Here is a 21,331-nt window from a genome sequence, read left to right as displayed (position 1 = left end):
TTCTGGTGAGAAGGCAGTTTGGGGGTACAGAGACTTACCCTGTCCTGGTCATTTTGTGAGTGTGTTACTGAAAGTTTGGCACTTGTCCCCAAGGCTGCATCAGAAGAATGAGGACAAGTGGTTTGAGGAGAAGGAAAAAAAAGTTTATTAGTTTCCCAGCAAATTAGGAGGATGGTAGACTCTCTCATCTTAAAGGGCCATTTGTCCTATCTATAAGCAGAAAAATAGAGCTTTTAAATGGAGTTTTCAGCTTTGGACTATTGCTGTTTAACTATAGCACCTCCGAGGAAGACAATCTGGTGACCTCTGCCTGGACAAGTCCTTTGAGCCATCTCCTATGTACAAAGAACAAAGGCCACTCCCCTGCCCTTCTGATTACTGGCCTCAGGCAGGGATGCAAGTTTTAATTCTCAAAAAGAATGTGTGTGGGGGGGGGAAGGGGGGGGATGTTTGAAGAGACAACTCATAAAACATTATACCCCTTTCAGGCCAGTCCCTCTGTTACAATTGGGTGACCTTGCCTGTTCCAGTCTAATTCTAAAGATGAATTCAGTATCTGCCCACGTTGAGTCACAGGGTTAGTAATTGGAAGTGAGCTTGTAGTCGAGAAGGCGTTGTGGAATTTAAGGGTGAGTTATAGGTCCTGCCATAGGAAGATGGGGATGTGGTCCAAGAAAACGAGAGGAGTGCGTGTGTTTGGATAGTTGCATTTTGCGCATCATCTAAATAAGTCACTTAAAAAAAAACCCTGTGCCAGGCACTGTGCTAATAAGCTCTGCATGTAAATAAACTCAACAGTCATGCTGCTGTACCCCCATTATACAGATGACAAAACCATGGCGCGCAGGGAGGTCAAATAGCTTTCCTGGTGTCTTGCATTGCTAGTGAGGGCTTGTGCTGTGGTGCAACCAGGCGCGTGCCCAGGGCTGTGCTTGGAGCAGCACGTTGTTGACCCTTCTTGTAGCAAGAGTGAGGGCTCAGTCAGAGCTTCCACTGTTACTGCATTTCGACAGACTTCACAGAAACTGTTGTGCGTGAAATTTCTCTATTAGTGGTGTCCACGTTCTTAACTAGCAAATTGATGAATCAGTTATTTTTAGGACATTGATTGGATTCTCTATTGGGTGAATGTGTGGCGCTATCAAGTATAGAATGACAGGTTATCTTGTTATAAGGGTCTCTCCCTCCCTGGCTTCTCTAATGGGGTAAGATGTAGAGTTAGATAAATTATAACAAGGTTTTCTTCCCGCACATTCCTTTGTCTTTTTTTTGTGTGTGTGTGACAGTGTCTAGCTCTGTTGCCTGGGCTAGAGTGCCATGGTGTCAGCTTAGCTCACAGCAACCTCAAACTCCTGGGTTCAAGTGATCCTCCTGCTTCAACCTCCTGAGTAGCTGGGACTACAGGGATGTACCACTACACTTGGCTAATTTTTTTCTATTTTTAGTTGTCTGGCTAATTTCTTTCTATTTTTAGTAGAAACAGGGTCTCACACTTGCTGAGGCTGGTCTTGTACTCCTGACCTCAAGTGATCCTCCCACCCTGGCCTCCCAGAGTGCTAGGATTACAGGCCTGGGCCACCGTGCCCGGTCTCTTTGTCTTTATATTGGCATGAGAGCTTGGTTTCCAGATGAACGTGCCCAGGGTGGGTCTGGCGATGTGAGCTGTCTCTGCCTCTCCTTTGCGCTCTTGAATGCCGTCTGGCCCGTAATTGTCCACACTTGCCCCCCCCCCCCAATATTCCCCCCACTCAGCTTCCAGAGGACATTTTTGTGTTTAAAGCTTGCTCATATTTGGGTCTGCTGCTCCACACCCAAATGCAGCCTTTGTTCACTGTGCTCATTTGAGGCAGACACAAAGCTCAGTGCTGACTTCCCAAGGCCTCCTTTTATGGAGCTATAGAAGATTTTAAAAGCCGCCCCCAAAAGAGGGGAAAGTCAATAGATTTCAGAAGCAAAATGTGCCATGAAGTCAATAGATTTCAGAAGCAATGATTTGAAGGGGGCAAGTCTTGCTTTCTTTGACGCTCTATTCTGATTTATTTGGCTTGGTTTATTCATAGCCTTTCCTTTAGGTCTATGAGTATTTTAAATGGTAATACAGAATTGTTGGCTACTTCAACAATTGTGCCAAGGACTGCTGCTTTTGGTTGGATATTTGTGTTTGGGAGAATGTCCTCATCCTGGGGGTCTTGGACAGATTTAACTTGTAAAAACAGGAGAATGTTGGTGCTATTGGCCTGGGTCCACATTTGATTTGTTCACATGGGTGTTTGTGGTCAGACTGCGTATTTGTCTGTCTTGTCTCCAAATTGTCTGGCTCTCTCTCTCTTTTTCTTTTTCTTTTCTTTTTTTTGAGACAGTCTTGCTCTGTCATCTGGTGTCAGCCTAGCTCACAGCAACCTCAAACTCCTGGGCTCAAGTAATCCACCTGCCTCAGCCTCCCCAAGTAGCTGGGACTACAGATGTGCACCCCCATGCCTGGCTAATTTTTTCTATTTTTAGTAGAGATGGGAGTCTCACTCTTGTTCAGACTGGTCTTGAACTCCTGAGCTCAAGCAGTCCTCTCCCACCTTGGCCTCCCAGAATGCTAGAATTCCAAGCATGACCTATGTCGCTCAACCTTGCTCTTTCCTTGACAATTCACTATGGTTGTCCCTGCCCTAAGTTCCCCCTGGAATGCCCCTGGCCTGGGACAGGGGCCTGAGGCAAGGGAGGACCTGGCTGTAGGCCTTTGCTTGGCAATGATTCCAGGAGTGATCCAGGAAGCTGGGGTGAAGTAGGGGAAGAGTTAGACAGGGAAAATGGAAAGGCCAATTAAGGTACATGATCAGGGTCACTTTTGTAGGCTGAGGGGGCTTGATTTTACCTCTGCCTCTGAGGCACACCATGCCACCCTAGTGGGCGCTGAGTGAGACTGTGTCTGAGAGCTCGGGGAGTCGCCCACCAGGCCTTGGCAGGAAATTTGAGCTGGCCAAGAGGATGTGATGTGGCTTCAAAAGCACCTGCTACACCTGACTGTCCCCTGCAGTCATTTATGTGACCTCCAGTGGTTTAAGAAAACATCCTCCCTACCTGTCTTTACTCTGGGATGTGCTTGTATTTATGTAGCACTACAGCAAGTTAACATTTATGTTCCTTCATTTCCCCGTTTCTAAAACAGGCAGGATGATAATGGCTATGTAAACGATGGCATTTCTCTCTCGAGATGGTGTGACTGGTAATGTATCTAGTTTATACTGCTGATTTAGGGACCAAATCTGTAGTCTACTTATGGGCAGATCTGTATTTTATAGGGAAGCCTTAGCACTTTGTGAATCTAATAACAGATTTCTATGTCACTGGCATATTTTCGAAGATCCAGAATTTTTAGGAACTAGCCCCTCCCGGTGAAAGCTTTAATCATTAATGTGCTTTCCCCAACTTACAATGTAATGAGGCTCCAGTGTATTGATATTCTCCAAATAATTTTAGATCATTCTGTTTAGAAACCTGGCTTCCTAACTCAGTGGATGAATAACATTTTCTTTTAAACATGCTCTTTCTGGATTATCTATTTTTTTCTCTCTTACGCTGGGAAATGTCAGCCCTTCAAAATAGTAGAGTGTGTAGGTCACAGAGAAGTTGCAGACATAAGTAAGATCCAGCCAAAAACGTGGTGCATATTTTTTTTTGCCATCTGACATCTCTGCGGTGATATATGAAAGGAAGCTTATAATTTGCAGATTGCTAAGTGGGAAACATATTTCCCCTCCTCCCCAACTTGCCAGTGGGTAAATAATGCCTACTGTTCAATTCTTACATTTTGGTTATGCAAATAAATCTGTGTCTTAAACCTGTTGATTTAAAATAAAAATCTTTAATGAGCCAGAATTCCCATTGCTACAGCTGGACTAGAATTTTATTAATACAGTGTCAGGACCTTGGTGATTAAGTCCAAGTTGCTAATTTTCAACGCGAGGAAACTGAGGTCTAGAGATAGTTTCCCATTTGTCCCCAAGTTGAGGATGGGGATGGATCTAGAACCCAGAAGTCCTGAGCCCCACCCCCAATACGGTGACTTCAGTGATACCGCTATTTCACTTAGAAAAAATTATACACAAAACCGTGTGCAGAAATCATGTGTGTATGTTTAGATTGGCAGATACCCAGATAAAGGCAATTCCAGCTCGTCTGTGTTGCAAGCCTTAGATTTGGATGTGAGTGCCAGCCCAGCTCTTGACTGGCTTCATAACCCTGGGTAGGCCACAAACTTACCTGAAACTTTCCCCAGTTCTCTTTCTCCCTGAACCCTGTCACTCAGCCCTCCTGACTTGTGAGACGGGAGAGGGGATGCGTGTTCCACACGGCAGCATGGATGAAAACCAATGAGTCCAGGAGAGTTCTGTGCACACCACGGGTCCTTACCCACACATGCCTACGGTGTTTGGCCCAGGGAAGTCACACCCCTGGGACTTGGCCCTGAGCCTCAGCTTCAACATGCTCTGCTGGCTTTTACCAGGACTCCCAGCGATGGAGGAAGATGCCAGAGGATTAAATCAGAAATGTTATCGTTAGTGTTTTATATATGCTTAATATCATCTTAATGATATTTTACCCCATCTTATGTTGACTACAACTCTGAGGGGGAGGGAGTGGTCTTTTTTTTACTCCTATTTTTCTCATGAGGAGACTGAGTGTTGGAGAGGGAGATACGAGCAGCTGAGCTTGGGTGGAAGCTTGCTGCATTTACTCAGAAACGGGGCTATAACTCACTGAAACCACACCTGATGCACCTGAGCCCTCTCAAAGTGCAGGGCACAGGGTAGATGCTCATGAAAGCCTGATTAATTGATGCCGTCAAGGTTGAGACTTGATAGAGACCAGCATTTCACATCTTGTGAGGGTACAAATAAAGGGAAATGTTAAAAGTGATACAGCTGGAAAAGACACTTCTAGACATTTTCTTGTCATTATAAAAGTACAGCATATGGGAAAGTAGAAAGGAACTAAGTCCATCTTATCATTGTTACTTATAGTATATTTTGTTTCAAAATGTCCCCCTCCCGGGTTTACGTTTATTTTTTACATTTTCCTAACCTGTATATGTACAATTATATATCCTACTTTTTAATATTTTATCTTTTGGACGTTTTTGTTATCTATCAACAGTTTTTTAAAAAATGGCACCTAATAGTCAACCGAATTGACGTATCACAGTTACTTAAACACTGCTTTTGTGGCACATTTAAATTTCCCACTTTTAAATATAAAAATAAAAATGCTGCCGTGAACAGTCTTCTGCAAGAGGGTTTTTCTTTGGGGATAGATTCCCAGAAGTGGATCAAAGCAAATGAGCAATTTAAGCCAATTACTTTAAATACAGTAATTAAGGTTAGAAACACCCAAGAATAGGTTACTAAGGAAATGATAAGAGTATTTTCGCAGGGGTTAAAAGAAATAAAAGATTTAATTAACCAGGTCATGCGGAGAAGCCTGTGTTCAGAAGGTGCTGAGCTAGTCGTTTCCCGCAGAGATGGAGCAATGGCACTGGTGGCCGAGGCTTCCGCCGTGGGGCGGGAGTGCTGCAGATCACACGAGGGTCCGTTCTGGTCTGTCTCTCTGTGATTCGGTGAGATTATTCATTCAAGAAGTGATTTTTCTGTGCATCCCGAGGCATCGGGATTGCCTGCTTTCTGGGATGGACTAAAACTCGAGGTGACTCCACTCTGCCGTAACCAGACAGGTGAATGAGCTTGGAGCGGGCAGCTCCTCCCCTGGTTCCAAGCACTGTGCTTTTGAGACAGGCTTTTGCCGCCACTGCCATCAGGTGTGTCCCTTTCAAGAATCTGTATCTGTCAGCTCTGCTGCAATAACAACCCACCCCCCAAGTCTCAGTGACTTGTACCACAAACACACATTTTTCAGTCACTTTCTAGGTAGGCCGAGGTTGGGTGGTGGCCTGTTCCATGTGAGTTCTTATTCTAGGCAGAAGGAATCGCTCCTCTCTCTGAGGACCACCGGGCAGAAGCGAGGCCAAGCCAGCTGTGCACATGTAGGCCATCTGCCCAGGGACAGTGGAGATCATCTCCACTCACGTTCTGTTGGCCAAGACAAGTCACACGGCCAAGCCTGACGGAGGGTGGGATGTGCGCTTCCCCTACCCAGGGGGCTGCCAATCACGCGGCAGAGGTAGGGGTGTGTAGGTGAGAGCAAACTGCTGTGAGCAGTGATAGAGTCATCCACAGGCCCACTGGGACTTGGCCTCCTCATTTTCTTCTGACGTTCATCCATCCGCTTGTCTCCTGCAGTGCAGAAGCCTCAGAACTTGGCTCGGCGCATGAACTGCTTTGTCCCTAGTGTGACAGTCTCCAGCAGCACAGGGCTGGCTAACCCAGTACGTGACTGACGCGGTGCTGGGCCACTTCGTTACTGTGGCGGATGGTGTTTTCTGAGGATGACCACAGCCGTAGCCCCCTCCCACATGTTCCTCTACAGCGTTACCCTGTTGCCACCCCCCCATCGAGAGGTGGCGCCTCGTTCCTCTTCCCTTGGACCTCAGTAAGCCTATGACTCAACGGTTGCAGAATGCTCTGGAAGGGTGCTGCATGACTTCCAAGACCTTGCAGCTTCTACCTGGCTGTCGTGGAGGACTTGCCCTGGGGAAGTCAGCACCATGTCAGAGCCCCGACTGTCCCCAAGGGACGTTGGTTCAGCACTCTGGTTGACAGTCCCAGCTGAGCTTGGCCTCCCAGCCGTCCGCACTGTGGGCTGAATCATCTCGATTTTCAGTTCTTGTTATCATTCACCTTGGGTTGAAGGTCCAAGGACAGAGGATCTTGGGTCGGGTGCCTTTGTTCCTGGCAGTGACTGTCAGTGTCAGTCAGGGGAGCCTGAGAGGAGGACTGAGGATTGTTCCCAGTGACGGGGGGATGGGGGCAGGTCAGGGCCCACAGATGCTTGCCTGGGTCACCTTTTGAAAACAAAACTCTCATCTTAATTCACCATTTCCAAAGCTGTCAGAGGCTCTGCATGGTTTTCATAAGAGCACTTAAACACTGAGCTTATTAGCACATGAGGCTCTGCAGGGTTGGGCCTGGCCCACCTCTCTGCCCAGCTTCCCAGCCAGGGTCCCTCATGGAACCTTCACTCTCGCCTTACTCGGGCATGAGTGATTTCTTGGAAAAAAAAAATATATCTATTTTCAAAGCTTCAGCTGTGCTGATGATTCTCACTTTACGTCCTGGCCTGAGCATTTATCTGAATCTAAACTCCTATTTCCAACTTCCTTGTCAACACCTCCACTTGGGTGTGTCACAGACACAGCTTGAACTTACTGTGCCCAAGACTGAACTCCTGATCTTTTCTCCCCCCAAACCTGCTTCTCCTGCAGTCTTCCGCACCTCAGGAGATGCAGCTCCATCCTTCGCTTTTCTCAGGTCCGAAGCCCTGAGTCATTCCCAACTCCTGTTTGTTTTATACCATATGTTGACAAAACATGTCAACTGTATCTTCCAAATGTGTCTCTGACCAAAACTCAGAATATCTCTAAAGACTCACCTTCAGTGTCACCATCCTGACCCAAGATATCCTTTGTCAGGTTCTCACCTGGCCTGGTCATTGCAGCAGCCTCCTGACTGTGCTCCCTGGGTCTGCCTTTGCCAGGCAGCAGCAGTCCTGTTAAAACATGCCATGTCGTGTCATTTCCAAGTCCGTGCCCCTGTGGCTTCCCATCTTTGTAAATGCTAAGTCCTTACCACGGCTCCACGCCCTTATGTGATAGGCCCCTCACCCTCTGACTTCACACTCCCTGTTTCTCGCTGCCTTCAGCTCGTTGGCTGCCTTGATGTCCCTCCAAGTCAGGCAGACTCCTGCCCCAGAGCCTGGAAGGTTCCTCCCCCAGATCTCTGCGTGGCTTGTTCCCTAGAACGGTGCCTGGCAGGGCAGGTGTGCAGTGAAAATATGCTGAATGAATGAACTCTGGTGTGCCTTTGGCCTCGCTTTCTCTACCCCAGAACACACCCTGCACTCCCTTACCAAGCTAACTTTTTTTGGTTCATTCAAAGTCAGCTGAAATCTCAGTCTCTCTAGGGAGATTCCTGTGTGATTTAAATGACCCGTTTCTCTGCTCTTGGAGGAAAAGGACTGTGTCTTATTTGTCTTTGTAGCTAATGCACAGCAGGTTTCTTGGCACATGGTAGACCCTCAGTCAGTATTTCCCTCAGTGTCAACTTTGGCATTGTGTTTATTTGGGTTTAATGGACAGTATACATACACGCACAACTACAGAAACCACGGTCGGGGCTACAGGGAAGAGCGAGCCTCTGTCCCCTGTGTGTTTTCAGCAGAATCTGTTATTGTTCTCTTTGACATCTGCCTAGTTATGTTCTATGCATAGCCAAGTAGTTATATGTTCAGCAAGAATTTAAGAAACATTTGACATTGTTGCAGGAAATTGCCCAGTTTTTGAAAATATTTAAGTGGGTTCACCTTGAACAACGAGTTTACTGAAGTAGTAAGAATTCTGGGTATTTGTGTTCTCCTGAGAAACAGGTTTACCCTGAGAGTAGTTTAAAGATCTTTCTAAAACCCACAGGTCCACTTACTTCCCTAGGTCAAATATACCGAATGTCCGCCCACCCATCTGTCCTGGGTCTCGCAGGAGCTTGTGCCACCTGCCCCTCCCCACACTACCCCTCTCTGCCCTGTGCTGGCATTGGTTCCGGAGCACTGCAGTTTCCTTCCCCTAGATTTCCCTTGAGGTCTGTGCTCAGAAGAGCAGCCAGAGCAATCCTTTTTGTATGTGAGTCAGATTGTGTCATTTCTCTGGCAGTCCTCTAAGGTTTCCCGTCCTGCTCGGAGTAAAAGCACAGTCCTTATTATGCCATGAGGCCCTGCAGGCCACTGGGTTCCAGCCGTGCTGGTCTTGTCACTGGTTGTCAAATGTACAGTGCCCCTTCCTGCCAGGGAAGCACAGTGCTCGTCCCCAGCGATCTACAGAGCTGGCTCTGTCTTTCAGGCTCTTGGTCAAATGTCCCCTTATTAGAAGAGTGACTATGGGACACATAACACTCCCATTATCCTCCCCCTTTATTCTGCTTTATGTTTCTATACGTAACATGCTCACTTGGTCACGTGTCTGTCGTCTGTCTTTCCGCACGTGAGCTCCGTGTGAGCAGGCAGTCAGTCTGTCTTGTTCCCTGCTAACTGCTTGCCCTAGAACACAGTAGTCAGTGAGCGCTTTGTTGACTGATTGAAAGAGCTTGGGCTCTTTGCACAAGAGTCTCAGCATGCGTTCCCCTCTCGGTGTATATTGGACCTGGAGGTCCTGGGTAGATTTGGCGGCTTGTAGATGGGATGTTCTCTCTACCCATCCCTGCCACCCCAGGGACAGCAGCACAAGGCCCTGGGGGCCCAGGCTCATGAGATGCGTCTTGGGCTCAGGTCAATGTGTCCGGACGTTCCTTCTGAAGCTTAGCAAGTCCCCAGCTAGGCTCACTACTGCTCTTGGATGTGCTACCACCTCTGCCTTTTTGGCCAGCTTTGAAATTGGGGTTGTCCTTGCATCCTTCTCCGTCCGTTGTCCACGTCCAGTCAGTCCTAAGTCTTGCCAGTTCTGTCTTCTCTTCTCGGCGTCTTTCCACATTGATTCTTCACAGCTGTCCTGGCCCCAGTGCAGGGAGTCGTCACTTTGCTTTCTTGGCTACTGACATTGTCACCCAGCGGATTCCCCTGCCTCTCCTTTCTGTCCTTTCAACCCGCCCAACCCCAGCCACAGTCAGGAGATCTCTGCAAAGCCCAGGTCACATCATGGGGCTCCTTTGCTTAACCCTTCAGTGACTTCCTGTCACTGCCATATGTTTCCCCAAATTCAGACGTGTGTGAATTTCCACCTCGATGATTTTTGCCCTATCCATGTACCACCTATCCTGTTACTTACTTAATATTTATTTAAATGTATTCATATTTAATTTTTTCCCTAAGCAATAATATCTTTGAAGTCATGGGGTGATAATCAGGCTTTTTTTTTCTAATGTACATTAAAATGTTACTATTAAGTACAACACACTGGTCCATATACCACCAAAGATCCACTGTGTATAGGTACCATGGGTGACATGCCTCCCATCTTGAGGGGGCTTCCAGGACATGCGGAGCCTTCTTCTGGTGGTCCTTGCATTGCTGCTCCCCTTGGGCAAAATGCTCCAGGAGCAGCCTCTCCACTTTGAACTTCCACTGAAATAGGGCCACATGGTGCTTTGTGTCTTCATGCTGTTGTTCGTGAAGTTTCTTCCATCTAGAGTACCCTCCGCAGCCTTCTAATTTCTTTGCTTGAAAATCCCCGTCCATTCTTCACACCCAGCCTGGATATCATGCTGCAGAGCCATTTTTCCTTCCTAGTCCAGTACCCCCAGGTTGTGTTTATTATGCTAAGTCCTTTCTCCATTTTATTCCTGGTCCATTGTCTATTTTCCCATTCCCAAGGGATGACTGTCCTGCAATGATTTCCAGGCTTTCTTTCCTAGATTGGTGCTCTCTGGAGGGTGGGTATAGATTTTGTTTGCCTTAGCCTCACGGCCAGGCGTGGAGAACTTAAAATATAAATGCCTGAAGTTTCAATTCCCCTTCTAAAATACAGTCACCCCTGGTGGAGCAGTGTGTGTGGCTGGACATTGGTTGGTGAGGTTGATGAGAATAAGAGTGAGATTTGGCATGTAAACCTGGGGGCCTGGGGGGCTGACTGGAGGGAGGGAAATGAAGCATTGTTTGGTGGGAGGTCCCAAAGGCATGATGCCCCTTCACAGGGTTTCCTAAAGCAGATCCCGTTAGCCCACATAAACGTACCTGATCTTGAGGAGTAGCTTGTGGGCTGCAACCCCTTTGGTGAGCCTCTGTGTTTTCAGCCCAACCATTAGAGCTGCAGTGGTCAGTGTGGTAGCCACTAACCACATGCGGCCATTTGAATTTTAATTACAAGTAGTCAGAGTTGAAATTTCATTTCTGCAGTTGCACTGGCCACATTGGAAGTGTTCAATGGCCACACGTGACTAGTGGCTACCATACTGAGCAGCACAGAATAGCACTTGCATCATTGCAGAAAATGCTATGGGACTGCTCTGCTTAGGGTCTGATTCTGTAACCAATTACTCATGTTGACTTTTGTCCCTAAAGTTGAAGCCAGGAATAAAGTCCTATCTAAGTGGGATTTCTGTTGGTTGGTTCTATTCAGCTTGTGTATTATACAGCTAGAAGCAAAGGGTCCTTTGTGGATAAGGGGGCTGTGTGGTGAGGAGATGCGTGACCTAACCATGGAGAGGAATGTCCCAGCTGCCTGGAGAGCTCTGGCCTGAGCGAGCTGGTCCAAGTCAACCTTGTCCTGTCCACAGTCTAGACACCAGGGAGCAACCTTGTCCTGTCCACAGTCTAGACACCATGCAGCAGGGGGATGAAGTTCAGATAGAGGCGAGAGGGGACGATGGGGGTCTAGAGCCAGGGGAGGGAGATGAGGATGGGTGAGCATGTGAGGAGAAGGGAGGAGGGAGCTCCTGAAGTATGGGAGGAAAGAGGGGCTGACGGTGATGGGATGTGGGAGGGGCAGAGTCTTGAACAAAATGGGGCATGTTTGGCATGGCCATCATAGAGAACGGGGATGGCTCACGTCCATTTGTTGCTCACTTTTTCCATCCTTTTATCCTGCCTCCAAACTCATTTCAGTTTGTGGCTTTATCTGAAATGGCAGAACACATTGGAGGGAAAGAGGGCCTAGCTGGAGAAAACCAACATTAGAAATTGTGTGTCCATAACTGCTGTGCTGTGCGATCACACCACTTGACTCTTTCATTTTTCATTATTTGCATCACATTTGAACAGCGTCCCAGATTACAAACGCTTTGGAGACCAGAATGAAAGATGATAAATAATACATTACACTTTAAACTCTTGGACTGACTGAGTTAATCATAGGGTGACTCTGTGTTTTAGGTCTGTCGTAAATTAGAAGGCGGATTGGAGAAATTTCTCCTGCTTGGTTTTTTTGGGCTGATGGGAGAAACTTAGAATCAGTATGCTAGGGCTCTGGCTTTATTAATGTGAGCCACAGGCCTTTAAACTGACAAGTGTCAAGGACCAAACTTCCAAGCTGACATCATTTTGGATGCGAATGTCTGTCAGTAGGTTTTGCCCTTGTAGTTTCAGAGGCAAAAATGAGTGCTTGCTTCTAGGTTTTTCAGATATCTACAGTGCTGTGCACAATCAGTGATTTGTAGCTTTTAGGGGAAGGGGTGGGGAGTGGCTTTAACCAATTCTACTCATTTCTTTAAAGTGGCTTTAACCATTTGTTTGGATTCTACTAGCTTTCTTTCAGACGTTGAATGTGTCTGAATTCAGTGGTTCTTAAACGTGAGTGTGCATTGGAACCACCTGGAGGGCCTATTAGAGCACAAATGGAGGGAGACGACCACTGGTCCCATGGGAATTTCAGTCCTGTTTCAGCCTAAGTTGATGGGAGGATACCTTGGAGGAGGGGTGGTTCATTTGCCTCCTTCTGACTCATTAAAGTTCTCTCCTTCCGGGGTTTGGACAGGAGGGAGGAGGAGTCTACGTTCTTTCTGTTGACCTGGCTCCGCACAGCCCTCTCCAGGTGGAGGCCATGGAGAGCTGGCGGGGCAGTCACCCTTGGCCACCGCCACCACCCCCTCCAGCCCCCCCCACCTGGTGGCAGCTCACACTTGCAGGTGCAGAGTGTTTGCTCCTGACTCAAGTCTTCACTGCATCTTGGAGACCTCCGCCGTCCCAGGGTGTCTGTGGGGGTGTGAGCATGTGACTGCCCAGACTGGCCGAATGGTTGACGGGGCTGGCCGCTGGGACGGAGTCACCTGAGTGGAGTTCTATTTCTGGGTGGAGTTCACCCTCCTTGGGTGACCTTGGGTGACCTTGGGCAAGGCTCCTAATCCTTGACTCCTCCCATTTTGACCACTCGTGTTGATGACACACACCTGTCCCTATCTCTGTCCACACCGGTAGCAGAGAAACAAACGCCTGGGTCTGGTGAGTGGCCTCCCGGGGACTGATGAGCTGATTTCTGGAACTCTGAGTGCCTGAGGAGAAAGCTGCTGTGTAAACACAATAAATATATTATTAATAAAGTGTTAAAAAATAGCATTGCACCTTCTGCTAATAATAGCTGCTGTAGGCTGGCGGAGCGGCTCGAACACACAGGCTCCCAGCAGGGTTGAAGGAAGGGTGACTGTGGTTTTTGAATTTGCAACACACTTAAAAGAAGGTGAAAATGAGCTTTTAAAATATTTTTGAGCATATCCGTAGGTATAGTGGTGAGAAAAATAGGGCTATGGTTCTGTGATATTCAACTTTAATAAATCAAATCACAAATTTCTTTTGATTTCCAATGTATTTCAGCATTGCTTTACAATGTGGGCTATTCCATGGGAATCTGGCTGAGGTGTTTTTTCCTCCTTCCAGGAAAGAAGGGCTGGTGCCACCTTAGATTCTGCAGGATGAAACTTAAAGAATCAGTTGGTGTTTACTTAATTGGTTGATGACTATATCTGTTCTTCACGTGCACTGGAGCACCTGCTTCTTGCTATTATAGACACAGAAATAAAAAAGTAAGGTCTTGCCCTTAGCAGTTTATAGTGAAGTTTTGATTAAAGATATGTAAGCACAAAGTCACATGACAAGGCCATGTGGGGAGTGGGCTCCATGGCTAGCGAGTGCACCGGGCAGGCTTGCCGGAGTTGAAAGAAGAGATGGGCACGTGTTCTTTATTGTCGCGGGGGATGCAGCCGCTGCCAGAGCATGGCTGAGAACATGGCAAGCACTTACATAGGTTCAAAGCGATAGTGGCAACATGCCATGGGAAAGCATGATCCCATGGGCTCACCTGGGAGATAACACTACGTAAGTGTACTGACTCGCGCCTCCCCGGAAGGCTGGCAGAACACACGCCGGCGGTCATTTCAGTTTGGCCTGGGAAGCCTATTGCCTATGCAACTGGATTTCCCCTGGAGGCCATTGCACCCTTTGCACTTACTTCCCTGGGAACGTAAACCCCTTTTGTGCGTTACTGCGGCATGCCTGCGGCGATCTGGAGAAGGTGCAGTCCTGCAGCCTCACCACGTTCCCTGTCCGAGAGACGCACAGGAAGCGCCGACATTTGCTCCCTTTGTCCCCCAGGGTAGTATGGAGACCAGAAGCTCCCTTGAGGATGCTGTGACAAATTGCCTGTAGCATCTAGCACACAAGTGATGGCTGTCCCACTCGTTTTTCAGGGAGAGAAAGCTGGTCAGTGAACAAATGCAGTAAGGGCCTCTTAGGGACCCATTCCCTCCTCCCCAGCCGAGCCGTCCCTTCCCTCCCTGCCTCTCTTCCGGCTTTTACCCCATAGGAGATGCTTCCTAGGGACAGGCCCTTGCCTGGGTCTAGGCCAGACATTTTCAAACCTGGCACATCAGAACTGCCTGGGGAGCTTTTAAACAAATAGGGAGGCCTGGGTTCACACACACCCCCCTGGAGAGTCTGATAAAATTGAACTGGAGTGGTCCCCAGGCAACTTTAAAAACAAAATTCCCCAGGTGGGTACAGAGTGCTGTCAGGACTGGGAAGTGCTGAGTTGGTGGCTGAATTTACCTAAAAGGGTGAATCAAAGAGATAGATAGTCTCTGTGAGTCACTCAGGCGGTTTGTGAATGGAGAAAATAAACTACTAATAAACTAATAAACTACTTACTTATAAACTACTAGTGTAAAACTTACTGTGGAGGCCTATCCTGACTTTAGGCTCTCTTCCTGCAGTGGGACCTCTTGTGGCTCATTTGCTCACAGGTAGAAATGGTTACTCCAAGTGCAGCCGGCCCATAGCTGTCTTCCAGCCCGCACAGCTGGTACTCAGAGGAGCCAGTTACTTTGGAAGCATCAATTCCCATATCCCTGGGACACCCACTCTTGCTCCAGTATGTGGTCACCTAAGGGCCCTCCAATAGGTATACCTCACTCCCCCATGACTCTCTCCCAGCTGTGGCCCCCTTTGTCCCTGACTGTCTTCTCCATACTGTGGTTACCTGCCCCAGGTGCACTGTGCCCTATTAGCTGTGGCAGCATGTACTTATTTCCAGAATTATAGGATCACAGTGCCACACAGCTCACAGTGCAGCGCGGATGGGATGCTGTGAGGTTACTCAAGGGGGTGAGTCTCTTTCCCCGGAGGTTTGCTTTGGTGATAAAACCCTGAACTGTATTCTCCTAAAGGTCACTTAATGTCAGCCCTGGGACTGTGGGTGGTCACCCTGGGGGTGTGGCAGCTTACAGTTGATCCTCTCCCAGGCTGTGCCCTTGTCACTGTTGATTGTGCCAACTCTTTGGCCACGTAAAGCTCTCCCCATTAAGATTCTCAATGTTTAATTTTTTTTGCAGAGTGTGTGTCATCTTGGGGGTGATATTCCTTCTGTCATCCATATGTATGTTCATTTTCTCCAGTTTGTGCGAAGGTCCCTAACCCATTCATTCCTTTCCCTCCATCTCTGTTCTTTTTTGTGTTTTGCCCCAACCTGCAACGGTTCCTTCTTTGTGTTTTTGAAAAGGTAAAACCTGTGAGTAGAGTGTGGATCAGAAGTCTACTGAGTGGACTCCAGCAGCCTTGTTTCCCTGCTTGTAGTCCTGACTTATGAATCTGGGGAGTCGTTTCTCTCCATGGGTGTATGAGCAGGGGCCACTTGAGTTAGGGGCACAATTTGGAGCCATGCTGTTAGTCCAGAGAAAGGAATCCAGGCTGGATGATGAAAAGTGACTTCATTTGCTAGCTGGGGAAGAAGGCTGAGGAAGCTGCCAAGTGGTGGAAGTGTCAGGCTGGGACTGTGGTCATTCTTGTCTTCTTCTTTCGCTCCCTCTTCATTTTCATTTGGTAGTTTGACCGCTGTATTAGTATCCTCATGTTTCCCTACATTTTCCATCTATCTTTCTCCTGAGAGTTGTTGTGTCTGGGTTGTCAGAGGGCTTTTCCTGTGCCCCAAGTCCCACAGACTTCCTTACCTGCCCCCAGCTCCCGTCCCCAGCCATGTAGCCACCTGTTTCACCTCTAGCCTCGTCCCCAACCTGCTCCCACTGCCTCCTGTGCTGGGTGTCTTGGGTGACCTCATCCTTCCTTCTTTACCCTCATTTCTTCTCTTTATAATCTCTCCATCTTACCATGAACTGTCTTTTGTCATTACCTAATCACTCCTCCTTTTTATCTTTGGGAAAATCCAAAGGTGTCTGTCATGCCATATCCAAAAGAGATACCCAGAGTAGACTTGTCCTTTGTTTATGCAACATTAATGCTTTGGGTATCATCTTATGTCATCTTTAGGTGGGAAATATTATTCCCATTTGAAAGATGAGGAAATTGAGGCTAAGAGAAGTTCAGTTCCTTGATCAAGATCATGCATCAAGTTAAACGGTAGAGCTTGGCATGTCTCATGCTGCACTGTCTACTCTTTGCTATTAAACTCTGCACCTTCCAGCTTGAGCAGGAATGAAACATTGTGTTTGCCAGGTGTGTGTGTATGGGGGGGGGTGTGGATTTCATGGCCTTGAAGACCCTTCCATAACAGTATTCATGGGATGCTGTGAGGTTATGCAGGCTGGTGAGGCTCCTTCCCATGAGGTTGACTTTGGTGATAACACCTTGAAATGTATTTTCCTAGAGGTGACTTAGCATCAATCCTGGGACTGTGGGTGGTCACCCTGGGGGTGTGGCAGCTTTCAGTTGAGTCCACTCCCAGGTTGTGTCCTTGTCACTGTTGACTGTGCTGATGCTTCGGCAGTGTGGATCTCTCCCAGTTAAGATTCTCAATGTTTTGTTTTTTGCAGAGCCTGTGTCATCTTGGGGGTGATATTCCTTCTGTCCTCCATATGTATAGTGGTCAAAGCCATCCATGACCTCTCAACTAGGCTGCTCCCAGAAGTGGTAAGGTCCTTCTTCTTCTTTCATAATCCTTCCTGGCAATGCCAGCCCCTGCCCTGCCTCTCACTAAAGGTTTATCTGGGGGAGTTGGGCAGGTTGAGAGAGAACAGATAATGTTTTGGGGGTCTAGAAGATCTCCTTGCAGGAATGCAAATGGCTTGGCAGAGAGAATCACTGGGCAAGTCCTGGGACCTGTGTCTCTCTCCTTAGGTTGTTTGAGAATTTTAAAAGCAATATGTCTGTTTTGTAAAGAGAAATGGGGTTATTTTTGTGAAGCAGAGTGATCCAATCCATGTTGTTTGCATCTGTTGTTCTGTGTCCATTCAATGATTGTTGCAATATGCACTATTTTTTCCTTTGCACTTCAATACATAAATCTATTTATGTTAGGTTTTCTGGCACAACTGACATTTGGATATAGAAACTGGAGGACACAATTTCTTATTAAAATATGTCCTTGACTGCCTTGTCCTCTAGGTGAGAGTCATTACCCACATTCTGATCCTTCCCCCCACCCCTTATGAATGCTGAGAAGAGAAATATTTTTTACAATCTTCTATCATGTGGTCTTCATAGAAGACAGCGGATTTGGTTACAGGAGATGAAGAGGCTGCTGTTACAATAATTCCCCATATACAAGTTGCAGCAGCAATTTGAATGCAAAATATGGGCTCTTCTCTTAGGATGTGATTGAATTTGCACCTGGCTACATCATCCACCTAATGTAAGGCTAAAATGATTAAACCTTTAATTTCACTTTAAAAAAAATAAATTAATCCTCTTTGGGGTGATGTATTACATTTGTATGTGTACGGATATCTGTTTTTATAGAAAGGATGGAGTGGGACGTTCTACTGCATTTAGTAGAGGCATTACAGTGGCTGCTTTAAGTTGTTTTGCTGCACCCTGTAAAACTGAGATTAAAGGCTTCCCTTTAATAATTCACCAGGATCTTAAGTGTAATTTATCCCTGCAGTTGGCCAGAAGCTTATTCTGTCATATCTCAGTGATGGGAGAAGATCAATACCAGGATAGGAATGTACCTATTTGTGGCATTTTAGTCTTTTTCGGAAGAGAGAGTTCAGGCAGATATTCCTATTATTGCACTTCTGTGCTCTTCATTCTCCGAATTACCATAGTCTCGGCCTGATCTCCCTGGTCGCCCAGTGCCTTGGACTCTTCCATCCTTTTTCTCCCCCAGATTGGCTAGCCTGTGTCCCACTCTGCCAGAATCTGAATCTTAGGTAAGGTATGAGGGTGCTGAGTGTGATTATACATGGTAGATGTCAGTCGAGAACGATTTTTGCATTTTTACAGGGAGAGGAAATGTGCCTCAACTCTTAAGAAATGTGTATGGGTGGGAATTCCCAGCACCATGCCAGTTGACACATTCATTTATTTGGGCATTAAAAATTAATTTCTGGCAGAGCTACCTTGGTGTAGAATAGATAACTGTGCTCACAGGCCCTTGTAGAGGGCCTCCTTGTTTTTCTCTTGATAGCTGAACCACTTCCAACTGGGAACAAACCCTTACTTTCCCATGGCACAAATACTCTTCTGAGAATCAGCTCCCTGGCTGAAATGCCACCTCACGGTATAAATGCCTAATGTGGGGTTCAGAGAGCGTGAAGAGCTCCGTGGTGGTGCCAGGACTGTCCCTGTCCTTAGTGAACTCCTGCCCACTAATTGTGTTACCAGTTCTGGTCTGGGATTTAAAAATCACAACTATTCACGGTCATCTTGTCAGCACTCCGAAAAGGTATAAGGTGGTTTTGTTGGTTGTGTTTTGTGTTTTCTAAGCCTTCAGAGGAATTTTCAAGGTGGGGGAGCCCCCGTCTCCAGCGGGGGAGGCCGTCCAGCCAGCGGAGCGGCACGGAGGCCAGGTCTGAGTTGCAGGTGGCAGCACACATGTTGCAGTCCTGGGTCTCCTGGTGCCCTTGCTCTGCCCTAGAGGTTTGCGGAAGCCAGCAGGTGGAAGAAGCCAGGCCCCCTATCCCTGGCCTGCTGTGACTCCAAATGAGCATTTGTCCACAAAGCCTCATCTGCATTAGGAGTCACAAACTCAAATGCCCGCAGAAGTCTGTCCGGAAACAAAAATAGGAGAAACAGGCCGGGTGGGTCTGCGGCAACCGGAGAGAGTGCGCATGCGCCCGGACGTGGGGCGGACCACACGCGGAGTTGCAACGCCAGGATGTGCGCCACGTGGAAGGAGCACTCCTCGTCAGATCTCCCGGGGTTTTAAGAAAAAGCAGGTTGCTCTTTAGGGCCGTTGATGTTATCGACTTAGTTCCGAGTTGCACCCGCCCCCACCCATACCCTCAACTGCGGAACTGCATTTTCCGTGGGATTTCTGTCCAGCTGTGACCATAGATTCTGGCAGAAGCGGCGTCTTCCTTCCCCCAGCAGCCTTCTTAATTCAGCTGCGTGGTTCTCGGAGTGGAAATAATTGCAAGAATGGATAGGTTTTGAGTAAGAGGACTGTGTAGTTAGGAATTTCTCAACCGTGACGTCTCTTGGCTGTGAGCCTTGCTAGCGTCTCCTTCCTCTTGGGGTTTTGTGGGAGAAATCAGGCCAGCCCGGCTCTCCCAGGAGCTCCAGAACTGGACTCCATAGAATCTTCTGGAGGGCCTTCTGAGCAGATGGCACGAGCCTGCTCCCTGACACCCTGTGTCGGTCGCCTTGGATGGTTAATGAAACAGGTTCCCAGGAGCCTTCTCTGAAACTCTTGAATGGGCCGCGGTTCTGGAAGTTGAGAGGAGAGTGGGCAGTGCCACAAATGTAGTAGTGATAGTACTAGCTTCATGCCCATGGGTTGCTAGCTAGCTATTTATTTTAGCAAGAAAGAAAAGTCTCATTTGTTTAGTTTTAAATGTCAAAATACTAAGGGGGTGCAAATGTTTGTGTTATATGGACAGCTCGTGTAACGCTTAAGCTTAAGCCGGGACTTCTATTGTGCCCCTCCCCAGAATATACTATTCATCATACCCGACAGGCTCCCGCTCTCTCCTTTTCCTGGTTTCCAATGTCCTTTACATCTCCTTGTGCCCATCGTTTAGCTCCCAAACATGCGGTGTTTGTTTTTCCATTCCTTAGGATAATGGTCTCCAGTTTTGTCCAAGTCGCAGCAAAAGACATTATTTCATTGGAAAGAAAAGTTTCAAACCTGAATGAGCAGGTTCCAGCAATCCATGACACTGCTTACTCTCTGTCTGCCTCACCGACTACACCTTTTTTCTAAATTTATTTTTATTTCTTTAGTTGAAAAGTAAACATTGTGTATCTTGATGGTGTACAGCATAATGCTTTGATAGAGGTACACGTCGTGGAATGGCTAATACGGGTTGCTTTAAAAGGGGCATCACACTCTTCCTGTCCTTACCCCTGCTAGCCACACCATGGACAGGTGGCGTGCTTCTCCTTTTCTCCAGAACTTGGGGGCTCTGAAAGCTGACGTGATCTTCCTGAGGCTGGGCTCCCCATCCCTGCCTCCTGGGCTCCCTCTGACTGTGGACACCACACGTCCGGTTGTGGCTGCTCTCATGCTTGGTTTGTCCCCCCTCCCCGGGCCTCTGGGGGTCCTGCCTTGGTTCCCTGGGCAGAGCTGGTGTTGCTGTCTCTTGGACTTCAGACAGCCGTAGCTCACTTTGGGCCAATCCGGTTTTGGAGAACACCGGACAAGCCATTGGAGAAGACCTGACCTCTAAGCCGAACTCACTCCTCATCAGCTGGGTGGCTTTTAGCAAATCACTGCTCCTCTCTGAGCAAGTTCCCTCATTTGTAAAAGGGGCGTAGTGCCACCTACCCCACCTACAGCAGACATGGTGAGCAGTCAGGATGAGCGTGAAAGTGCTTTATAAACTGTCGCATGCTTCACAAACATGCAGATGGTGCCGTTTCTGATTCTGTGGTTCTGGAAGTCTCCTCCTTGACCCTGAGCTTTCCCTCTGTGTCCTGATCGGTGACCAGCCCGTTAGCTGCCTCTGCCCTGAGTATTCATGACTTCTTCACTTTGAGCTCATGGCCAGGGTCTGGGCCCCATCTCCTTAAGAGGCCACGTGGCAATAACACCGATTACCATTATGGTTACAATAATAAATAGTCACACGTTGGCAGTGAATGATACGCAGCCGTATGTTGTTATAACTGATAATAATTGCTGCCGTTTGAACGTCTGCTCATCTCCAGACCAACCCTCTGTCTAGGCACGTGGGATTCAGAGTCCGATAGCGATAATGGCCAGAGTGTTCTTGTCGCTCTGCAAAGCCCTTTAATTCTCAGAGGTTGTGGCTACTGCTCGCAAGGAGCTCAAGCTGGGGAGAGACCCATAAGCTGATTCATTAACTGTGTGGTGATAAGGGCTGTGCTAAAGGCAGTCACATGAGGACACAGAGAAGGCTTT

The 21,331-nt window shown here is 47.7% G+C and overlaps 1 protein-coding gene across 1 annotated transcript in view; it reads left to right on the top strand.

Annotated features, from left to right (window-relative positions):
• TMEM163 (transmembrane protein 163) overlaps nucleotides 1-21,331 on the top strand; it is a 225,366-nt gene that overhangs the window by 163,574 nt on the left and 40,461 nt on the right. Inside the window, exon 5 of the mRNA XM_020288506.2 lies at nucleotides 16,839-16,935. Coding sequence (XP_020144095.2) covers nucleotides 16,839-16,935 — 97 coding nt within the window. The remainder of the gene's footprint in view (nucleotides 1-16,838; nucleotides 16,936-21,331) is intronic.

The sequence above is a fragment of the Microcebus murinus genome, chromosome 8, assembly GCF_040939455.1.
Source record: "Microcebus murinus isolate Inina chromosome 8, M.murinus_Inina_mat1.0, whole genome shotgun sequence".
Classification (NCBI taxonomy): domain Eukaryota; kingdom Metazoa; phylum Chordata; class Mammalia; order Primates; family Cheirogaleidae; genus Microcebus; species Microcebus murinus.
This window is presented reverse-complemented; position numbering and strand designations above follow the sequence as displayed.